This window comes from Embiotoca jacksoni, unplaced genomic scaffold, assembly GCF_022577435.1.
Source record: "Embiotoca jacksoni isolate LCO1_2020_lvr unplaced genomic scaffold, fEmbJac1.0.p SCAF_5, whole genome shotgun sequence".
Classification (NCBI taxonomy): domain Eukaryota; kingdom Metazoa; phylum Chordata; class Actinopteri; family Embiotocidae; genus Embiotoca; species Embiotoca jacksoni.
The window spans coordinates 13103460-13113853 of NW_027185403.1; the positions used below are offsets into that span (position 1 = coordinate 13103460).

General features: G+C 42.6%; 2 protein-coding genes across 2 annotated transcripts; one reads left to right on the forward strand and one right to left on the reverse strand.

Moving 5' to 3' along the window:
• Positions 1-500: 500 nt before the first annotated feature.
• pcdh20l (protocadherin 20-like) lies at positions 501-4812 on the reverse strand. Its single transcript, XM_069171590.1, has 2 exons — positions 4765-4812; positions 501-4212 (listed from the first exon to the last, which is right to left on the reverse strand). Exons 1-2 carry the CDS (start codon positions 4810-4812, stop codon positions 1681-1683), a joined length of 2580 nt encoding a protein of 859 aa, XP_069027691.1. The 3' UTR covers positions 501-1680.
• Positions 4813-6201: 1389 nt separating this feature from the next.
• Positions 6202-10148, forward strand: LOC138211717 (regulator of cell cycle RGCC). Its single transcript, XM_069171804.1, has 5 exons — positions 6202-6381; positions 7336-7500; positions 8128-8208; positions 8875-8937; positions 9522-10148. Exons 1-5 carry the CDS (start codon positions 6360-6362, stop codon positions 9527-9529), a joined length of 339 nt encoding a protein of 112 aa, XP_069027905.1. The 5' UTR covers positions 6202-6359; the 3' UTR covers positions 9530-10148.
• The last annotated feature ends 246 nt before the right edge of the window (positions 10149-10394 follow it).

Here is a 10394-nt window from a genome sequence, read left to right on the forward strand (position 1 = left end):
AGCAGCATGCAGCAGGGAGACATCACTGATCTCAGGCGACCTGATTGTGACAGAGTGAGAGACTGTCCTCTGATTCATCTCCTCCCTCTGGCCAAATACCAGAAGTAAAGAGGCAGATCAGGCCTCGTCTGTTCCCAGTAGATGGCAGACTTTCTCCTGCCACAGATTTGTATACAGTATAGAGCTGCAGGTTTAGGTTTTGTTTCCCACAATGCAATTTTTTTTTTTGAAGAAAAGTCAGTTTTGTGAAGACACCTGTATAAAAGTGATGCTAGAAAATCCCAATTTGTTTGCGTGCAATTTCTCCATCAAGTCACAGATCTTTTTTTTTTTTTTTTTTTTTTTAAAGTCTGCTTTTATATTAATTTGCATGTTTTAATCCAATGAAATCTGTAATTCTTCATCTAAAGATGCGACTTCAACTTGTAATTATGTTATGGGGCTCTTTACCTCTTTTCAGTTAATGTAGCTCGTCTCACAGTACAGCTCTATTCGATTATTTATTTTTGAACTGCCAGCTCAGAAATCCTGAGAGACGCCGCTCATGTTATACAAGTCTTGTCCTCCACTAACCAGGTTGTTGTACATTGTGTTTTACAAGCTGCTTCTTTCCTCTTCCTCAGGTGCCTCCTAAAAGGAATGTTTAATAGTTGATGATACTGTAAAGATTAAAAAAAAGTTTTCACTTGTAAAAGATTTAAGCCTGCCCTCTTTGAGTTCATAGATTTGTAGACGCATTTTACCATGACACATTCATTCTTAATGCATCACTTAACCTGTTTTGTTAACTCAATTGCCCCCTAGCATACAAATGTATCAGTGAAATATGAGAGCAGCTGCCTTTTGTAAAGATTTATTTGAAGGCAGTGTGATTTCGCTCCAAAAATCTGCGATCAAAACAAGCCTGTTGAATTGTTGCGTGATGTACAGTGGGGTGTTCTGCCTTTTGGGTGCGATCCAGCGCCGTGGGTGAGAAGCAGTGCTATCAGGTGACACGTTTGAGGCGGTGACTTGAGATGCCGGTGTGCCTTCCCCTCTGCCGCCTCTCACCTGTCCACAGCCGCTCTCTGCCTCCTGAGCTCATCAGAGTTACTTCAGTAGAGACTTTCATCACGTCCCCACCGGAGGAACATTAAACCCTTTTTGTGTGTCTAAATACTTTAGACTCCCCATCAGTCAGAGTTAGAAATCTGAGAAAAGGCCAATCAACTTAGCAGACCATTACCTCAATCTTCCTACCTGCAGGGGTCATGGGCAATAATCCTTAAACATAATGACTGCAGTGCTGATATCTTACCACTGACTTGCTGTGATGTGCTCTATATTTTGCTGGCTGTACTGTGTACACCACTGGTGTCAAGTTATACATCTCTGGTGTTATATTATCTGAAGAATTCACAGGGAACGAGTCTCTGCCTGAAATACTTCACTTATCAGATCACCTTTTATATGCTCTCATGGAAGCGCAAAGGGATCTTTATCACATAATGGATCAACTTTATTTCCACAGATTTTTCCATTTTGCTGTTGACAAATTTTAAATGCTCTGTGTATCAGACTCAGTCACTGACTTATTAAAATGCAAGATGCCGTTGACAAATATTCGGAATACATTTGATTCGCAGGTCGTTTTCATCCTTGAAACTGTGAGTGAGATTAAACATTGCTTGCTTTATTCCGTTATTCATCGGAGTAATATTTGTCTTTGAGCCTGAGTGGAATCTCATTCTCCTCGCCGTATCGCCTCTTGTTCTGTTGTAGACTTATTCTCCTCTGCTTCAGGTATAAAACAGCTGTCACTGCCAGAAAACATGTGGAGGCCAGCATCATACCCAGGCCGATTAACAATGTCACTTGTGCAGATCTGGTAGTGTCGGCCTCACAGATGGGGGCCTTTGAAGGGGTTTGAACCAAGTCAGGTATTCCTGTCCAGGTGGGTGCCCTGTCCAAGTGGCATGGCTCCACGCTCTCGTTGACCAACAGATTAACCCAGACAGTGGTGTAAAGTGGAGCTGGTTTCCCTCCATCTCTGATCACAATGAACAGGTGATGCATTCCCAGGTCTTTGTGTAGAAGCTGCTGACTTAAGGTGATGTTCCCTGACCTTGAATCTACCTGGAAGGGGCTGCTGTTTTGCACTGGCTCTGGCGCTACAACAGAGTATGTAATCTCTGAATTAAGACCCGAGTCATCGTCGATGGCATAGATCTTTGTTACCATAGTGCCTGCTAGGGTGTCGGGAGAGACAGTGAGGCATGAGGAGTTGTTGCTGGGAAGGATCACTTTTGGCTGGTTGTCATTGATGTCCTCCACAAAGATAGTCACTCTGGCAGTGGAAGTCAAAGCGAGCGGGTGCCCATGATCGCTGGCCAACAGGTAGAGTTCATAGCGGTCCTGTGTCTCGCGGTCCAAGTTGGTGGTGGTGCGCAATGTCCCCTGGGTGTTACCCACAACAAAAGGTCCACTGCTTTTTACAACATGCAATTCTATGTTCCCGTTCTCCCCTTCATCTCTGTCTTTCACCTCTATCCTCCCTACTTGGGCGAATGTTGGTACATTCTCAGGGATGAAAAAGATGAAGTGAGGGGTTAGAAAAACAGGCGCATTGTCATTCAAGTCCAGAACACGAATGACCACTGTGGCCATGGACTCCAACGGAGGAGAGCCACTATCTCGTGCAAACACAGTGAGTTTGTGTACACCCTGCTGTTCCCTATCCAGAGGAGCTGACACAGACAGTTGTCCTGTCGCAGAGTCAATGTTAAAGATGTCAGACGGGTATTTACCCAGCCTGTAGGCCACCCTGCCGTTGTTTCCACTGTCTGCGTCTGAAGCTGAGACTTGTAGCAGGGACATTCCTGGCTGGTTGTTTTCCTCCACCTCCAGCTGGTAGTGAGCATGGAGGAAATGTGGCGAGTTATCATTGACATCTGCCACCAGCAGCCTTATCACATGCCTGGAAGGGACGATCACAGATCCTTTGGCTGATGTCCCTTGCACTACCACAGGAATATGATGTTCACTTTTCATCTCGTAGTCTAAGGGCTTTGATGTGGAAAGCAGATACTTGCCATTCTGCGGGCTCAAAGAGAAAGGCACTTCACCTTCAATGGCAAGACATAAGCCTTTAAAGCTGCTGTCACCCTCGAGCTCTAAAACAGCTAAGACGCTGGGGGGGTGGTTCTCTGGTAACACCAGAGTCTGGTTTTGATGCTCCGCTATGAACCCAATCTTGATCGTCAGCTCTTGGTTCATCTTGGGGAGCACGGATACAGTTACCTGAGTGTCTGCTGGGGGGCAATGATGGCCACTAGCTAACACTTTCAACACCAGCTCCTCGGAGTTGTCACTCTGGAGGTCTTGCGTTAGCCTGATGTACCCAGTGAGGCTGTCAAGGCTAAACAGCTTCTTGGCCCGCTCGGAGACTTTGGGACTGAGGGAGTAAATGATGGCAGCGTTCGGGCCTGTGTCTGGGTCTGTGGCTCTGACCTGAGTGACCACCGTGTTCTTCGGGGAGTCTCCCGGGATGGTGGCCCTGCGAGGGCTGTCAGAGCTGAAGCTCGGACAGTTGTCATTGACGTCTGTCACTGTGACTATCAAAGTTGCCGTTGCACTTAAAGGGTCTGCGCCACGATCAGTGGCCACCAGCTGCATCTGATACAGATCCTGAGTCTCCCTATCCAGAGCACTTTGTACAACCAGCGTGATTAACAGCCTGTCTTCTTTGACTTTTACACTGAAAACCCCTTTATAGCCTTTGAGGTGGTACTGCAGCTCTCCGTTATGACCAGTGTCCCTGTCCTCAGCGTGGTCATCCAACAAGAAACTGGTCCCCACAGTCACGTCCTCAGACAGTCTCAGGTGTATTTCACTACTTTCAAAATGTGGTGCATTGTCATTGATGTCCTCTATGATCACAGGAAACTGTATAAGGTCTCCTGAGGGCCCCACGACAGCATTGTGTAGAATAATGCATTCCTCGGCTTTTGTCTCCTTGGGGCAGAGGGCCTCGCGATCCATCTTTTGCTCACTGGTGTAGACATTCCCGGTGTTTTTATCCATCCACAGATACTCCTGGGTCAGGAGCTGGTACGGAGGTGGAAAGTGTTTACTAAGTGATCCAATCAGAGCACCAGGCTCCAGTTCCTCTGGGACAGAAAACCGGACAGATCCACATATGATCGGCCTGATATGGACCACAAGCAGCAGATTCTGACGGAGACAAGGAAAAAAGAAACCGTGAGGTGTAATCTTTTGTTTTTAAAATCCACCAGTATTTGTGATTTGTTTATTATTGCACTTAAACCTGACAGAGGTTCCAGAAAAGTTTTCCCAGGTGGTGATAAAGTTTAAACTTCATGCCTCAGTGAGCTCTTCTAAAAGCAGGCAACTGTGCGATGCCCCTCACTTATCTCCAACCAATTACTCTCATACAGAACGCACACGAAAAACAAAAAGCAAATAACAATGCAATGTATTCAGTTCTACAAAATCTGCATATATTCACAAATATTTTTGTAATCAATATAGTTAAATCAGTTACACCTTTAATCTCTAAGAGGTTGTGAAGGCGCATCATTTTTCATTAAAGCGAACAGCTCTTCAGTGTCCTTCCAAGTGCTCTAGCGCACCTTTAGCACATTTATTTTTGTTGAAATTGTACACTAAAGAATAATATTCCAGATTTACCCTTGCACGCAATCAGAAACACTGAGACAGTAATTAGACACCACCGCACTGGATGATCTCTTTTGACTCACTGACCTGCAGTAATCCAGCCCAGTTCATATTATCAGGAGTCCCATGGCCCATCGCCCTCACACATGTTGCCCACGTTCCCCCGGCAGCGAGTGAACGCTCAGGACAGAGGCAGCAATCTAAACCTGCACAGCTGAAGGCATAATTCATTACATGCCCCTCCTACAACACTTACCTTGTGTGTCAGAATGACATATGAGAAGTCACAGGAACAACAGGTTTGCCTGCATGAGTGGAATTCATGTTTTTGGAGGAAGTTGTGTTCCTAAAGCATAACACAATGTGTAAGCATGAGGCTTGTGAAAGTATGTCGCTTCAAACCATACAGGACAGGATTAATGTGCCAAATGTGCTTACACTTCTTTTTTTTCTAGCTCACCTGCCCTCTGTGTTTTTAACTACTTTATAATGTTTTAACAGTCTGAATCATTTTTTCTGAGTTCTGTCCATCAGGGCAAATTTCTGGAATTTTTAAGAAATAATCCTATGTCCAAATCTTTACAAATAACATGACTGATAACTTTTATAATGATTAATGTTGCTCCTGTTCATATAATGACATGTATAGATATAGACTGTCAATATCAGTGGAAAAGACTGACTGCTTAAGAAAAGTACATTTCAGGTATTTCAGTAATATTGTACTTTTTTTTTTTTTTACTGTACTACATTAATTGGCCAACTTTACTTTGCATGTTTATGTTTTATCATGTATAAATCTGATGCATTTTGTAGCTGAAACAACCCAAAAGTATATCAAGAAATAAAGATTAGTCCCTCACTGATTAGTAACATGAAAACAACCCAATGCACACAATGATGTATCATTTGTCTCTAATGTGAATAAATGGGGCATTCTGCATATTGAGTACTTTTGATACTTTAAATATATTTCCTGATTATATAACTGTACTTGTTCTTAAGTAAGCTTTTGAACTGAGGATAACTGGCCACGGAGGCCTATTACTTTCAAGGATTTTAGTTTTTCTACCACTGCATTTCATTTCAAGCTCCATAAACCAGCCCATTCGGACAGCTGCTCTGTTGGAGTTGGAGGGCCTCTGTAGACAGAGCAGAGTACTGCACCCCTTAAAGCGGAATAATAAAAGTACAAAGGAGACTTATTTCTAAAGTGTCGTTTATTCAAGTATGTGTTCTTGACGAAACTTAGGTTTAAATTCGCCTAATTAATTTTTTTTTGTTTAGCGTTGTGAAACTATCCAGGAAAAGTATTAATTTTAGGACGATACGACCTGAAATCTCTTTAACCACTCGAGTACATTGCCTGTTAAAGTCCACTTACATTTTCTGTTTAATGTGAAAGCATGCGGGGGAATTTACCGCCACTCGAGTTCCGTAAGAACTTATTTAAGTCTGTCAAATGCGTAAATATTTTCCTCTCTACTTTCCGCCCACTTTTTTGTTCCATTTACAGTAGACCTCTGAGGTTTTTCTGCGACATGATTGGCCGGTCGGGTCACCCCTGACTGAGCTGTCGTGGAGGGTTTTTAGAATAAAACTACTGTCCTACCCGTCAGCTGGAAACCACCTTGAACCCAGACGCACGACAGCCTTCTGGTGTTTTATTCCAGCGTTGCAGCATGGCCTCAGACGTTACTACGGGTGAGTCCAACTACTACTTGAGCCATTAATTTTAAATGATTACAGTGATGGTGATTCTAGGCGGCAGATAACACGTGTATAATTATTTCAGTGAGACTGTATTTCACCCTTCTCATACTCAAGCCTTGACTAATCATTCGATGACATTACACTGATATAAATTAACGCTTTCAAGTTTGAGTAAGCAGTTTTGTAAATCAAATAGCTTGTTATGTCTTAATTTTAAGTTTGCCCTAGGCTCTTATTTTGTAGACCATATTTTGCTTTTTTTATTTTTTATATCGCATATATGTATCTGTCAATATCTTACACATTTTTCACAGACTTGACTATATTTCTTAACATTTTACAGAAATAACTAAATCCTTTTAATATTAATGCCTTCTTTTTTCTTCTTCTTGCTGCCTGTCTAATTCTTCCCATAAGGGATTGTTAAAATGTGGTTATATTCATGTGAACCTTGTAAAATGGTGGATAAAGTGAGCTGCGATGTTACTGCAACTATTGTTTTGTAAAGGTGAATTTATTCAACAAATAGTCTAAAAGGTTGTCTTATAGCAGACCAAAGCCCAGAATGTTGATTTATAGTGTAATATTTTTCTTTCATAGTTTGCAGATCAGGTGTTTTACTGGCTGTCTGGTGTTTTATATGCCATACGGGCTGTTAACTTTACTTTTTTACACACCCAGTTATCTGATACAGCCCACTGACATAAACTGTAGCAGCCAGTTTTGGCTCTTAGTTCACATTTAATGTCAGTTTATCACCTGGAGTATATATTCAGATATATTCTTACATTCAGGATCTTTGAAGTGTAATATTTTAGATTTTGTTGCATTTAAAGAATATTCTCACTGCTTTGTTTTGTTTCTGAAATAAACTGACATGAACCTAAGATTTTTTTCAGTGGAGTTTGCGATTTCTCTCCAACTATACTGTCATATTTTCCACAGACGTGGAGTCGGAGCTGGGTGAGTTGCTGCAAGAGTTCCAGGATGTAGTAGAGGAGCTGAAGGCCCCTTCTCAAAGCAAACCTCACGTTTACCAGCACATCTTGCACGAAGCCAAAAGTCGCACAGGGCTGGGGGACGACAATGGAGTCGAGGACTCAGATTACAGTGAGTTAAAAATATAGAAATCTTCATTTTAGAACAATGTCACTGAGATTAACATAACGTTAGTTTAATGTGCAAAGGGTGGGGAAGGCAAGACATTATTTTGTGCATTATTTGCTGGTGAGTGACATTGTATGGACTCCCCATGGGCGCCAATTGAACCCCTTTATCAGCCCAAACAACTGCAGCTTGACACTTTTAATTTGCATGAAATTAGTGGTACAGGAGGACACATCCCTGCACACTTCCATTAAAGTGGCTGTTTTGCTCATGACTATAGCTGTGTACTGGAATGAACTGCAATTATGGATTGCCCATCTTTTGTCTTTTTTTTTTTTTTACTTGCTATTGTTGTGCATTTGTCGACGCTTATGAGATAAAAGAAGAAAGTGTGTTTTTTTTCTGCTTCCATGTGTCATTATTTTTGCCTCCATAACGTTTCAAGATGCTTTCAAATACTGACACATGGGAATCACTAGCAGTGAACAGGCATTTACTTTCATTGTATTGCATGCTATTATCATTATGTACAACTCCGGAATTGTGCTGAAACTGTTGTCGTTGTCACTGATCATTTGCACGGGCTGCCCTATCTCCTCTCCCTACCTCTGCGCCCCCCTCCTCCTCCAGGCAGTGGAGCCTCCATGGGAAACAGTTTGAATACCAGCGAGGAGGAGCTTCACACGGCGGGCATAATGCTGGCACCCAAAGGTACTTCTATCAGCCTATCTTCATCCAGATAGCCCTCGTTCTTACACTGATCACTATCACTTTTGCTCTGATCACTATCACAGCCACACACAAACCCTCTACATTAAGCTGGGAGCTCTTTTGTTTTTACACAACAAAGCTCCTTGCCGCTGTGGCTGCGGCTGTGACGTCTCAGCACCCCTCTTTCAAAGTCTCCTGCAGGGGCTATTTGTTCTGTTATGTAGTGCTAAGACCGGCTCAGATGCTGCTCTGAGTGCTGTTGTATTTTGCTGCATTCAGATGCACAGGTATCCATTACATTTTATTTATTTTATTTTAAAACTAAACAATGAATAGAAGGTGCCATTCACACTGTTTGTCTCTACAAATAATAACTTAAGTTATTTACAGCAGAGATCCTGGTGCGATCCAGCAAGGTTTCAAGCTTTCGCAGCTCTTAAGATCAGCTTTTATCTCAGTTTGTAGAAACGACTCTGAAAATGTTTTTGCCAGTCCAAAAGCAGTTTAATTCAAATCTAATTCTGGGACTTAGATTCGTTTTCAGCGTCTGGTCCAAAGGAAATACCACTCGACTGAGCTGCAATTCTCTACAAAAATGTTCCATTGCAGTTTTTTTTTCTGTCTTTAGTTTCTCAAATTCCTTTTCCCTCTGTCCTCCTTCTGCAGCCAAGCTGGGAGACACAAGGGAACTTGAGAGTTTTATCGACATGTTGGACCGGGAACTTGCTGGTGCGTATTTGCGAAAATTACACCCCCCTATCAGTCAATCTTTTCTTTATTCCTGTTGCACTTAAGCTGCCAAGCCAGCAGGCTGTTGTGGGTTATGGAGACAGAGGCGCTGACATGGTGCATGTTTCGTTATACATTGAAAACCAGAGTGCGTACTAGTATCCAAGTTGTTTCTACCCCCCCTGCCCTACTGTTTATCTCTGAGCACCTTTTATGTGTAAATGCCATGTCTGGGGACTCAGGTGGACTATCTACATGCCCTTTAGTGATAATAGCATACTTGACTACATGGGCATCACGATCCTGCTATCAGCACTAAAGCAGTGGTGTTTCAGAGGCCCGTGAACACATGCATCGCCCTGCACACGCACACAAGCCTCCAAGAACAAAACATACATCCACTGCTATCGGTGGTCTTGACACGGAGATAATTAATGTTACAAATTAATCGTAACTCCCCCTGTATCTTTTCAAGGCTCACTTATTAGTCAGTGCATGTTTGGATGTGTGTGTCTTTGCTTGTGTGCTTTTTATTATTCTGGCTCCTGAGCTTTTGTAGTTTTCGCTTCCTCTGTCTTTTGCAGAGATGTGAACAGAGAGAGAAACCGAGCCACGAAGTTGGGGGGAGGAGAAACAGGCCACGGGCGACGTGGCTGGCTACCACCAAGCAGAAAAGGGAGATCTACACCAGAGCAGATCTGATGGAGCAAACACTCCCTTTGCAGCTCCAGGGGAAAAGGTTAACATCAGAAATTAAAAGGGCAGTCCATTTCCGAAATGCTAGAACACCCTCAGACCCCTGGCGATGCTGCTGTGTCTAGCCAGCAACACGGCGACCCTGCAGCAACACATCCAAGATGTGTGACATATTCCTCAAACCAGACAAAGCTTCCATCTGCCCCATCGTATGAGAAAACATTGCCTAGAGTATAGAAAGCATGTTTATGCCACATTTAAAATTTCCATAGGTGCTATGCCAGTGAAGGGCCCTGAATTCTAATCACCATTAAAGAAGCCTGAACTCTATCGAGTTCAAAATTATAAATAGCACTTTAGGTTTAAATTAATTTCAAGTCCAAGGGTTTCAGATCTGATGTGTGATTTGCTGACATCTCCAGTGTACAGTTCCTGTTGATATTGTTTTTTTGTTTTTTTTATACGCATTCCTGTACAGATAAATACATTTATAATAAAGCTACATTTTGATTCAATTTCTAACAGTTTCCTTTTTTTCTTGATATATACAACAAAATTTAATTTAGTTTCCTCCTTCAGTGCAGAAACACTGCTGGCCTTGGTGGCCACATCTGATTCCACACACACACACACACACACACACACACACACACACACACACACACACACACACACACACAATGTTGAGAGGTTGTCACTTTTAAAAAAGATAGTCCTGACAGTACTGACAACAAATTATATTCAATGTGCCCACACCTTCA

Excerpts from the sequence above, each read along its gene's own strand:
- LOC138211717 (XM_069171804.1), top strand. The coding sequence starts at position 6,360 with ATGGCCTCAGACGTTACTACGG. Across the intron at positions 7,501-8,127 it reads AGTCGAGGACTCAGATTACA|GCAGTGGAGCCTCCATGGGA; the intron begins GTGAGTTAAAAA and ends CTCCTCCTCCAG. Across the intron at positions 8,209-8,874 it reads CATAATGCTGGCACCCAAAG|CCAAGCTGGGAGACACAAGG; the intron begins GTACTTCTATCA and ends CTCCTTCTGCAG.
- pcdh20l (XM_069171590.1), bottom strand. The coding sequence starts at position 4,812 with ATGGGCCATGGGACTCCTGATAATATGAACTGGGCTGGATTACTGCAG. Across the intron at positions 4,213-4,764 it reads ACTGGGCTGGATTACTGCAG|AATCTGCTGCTTGTGGTCCA; the intron begins GTCAGTGAGTCA and ends TGTCTCCGTCAG.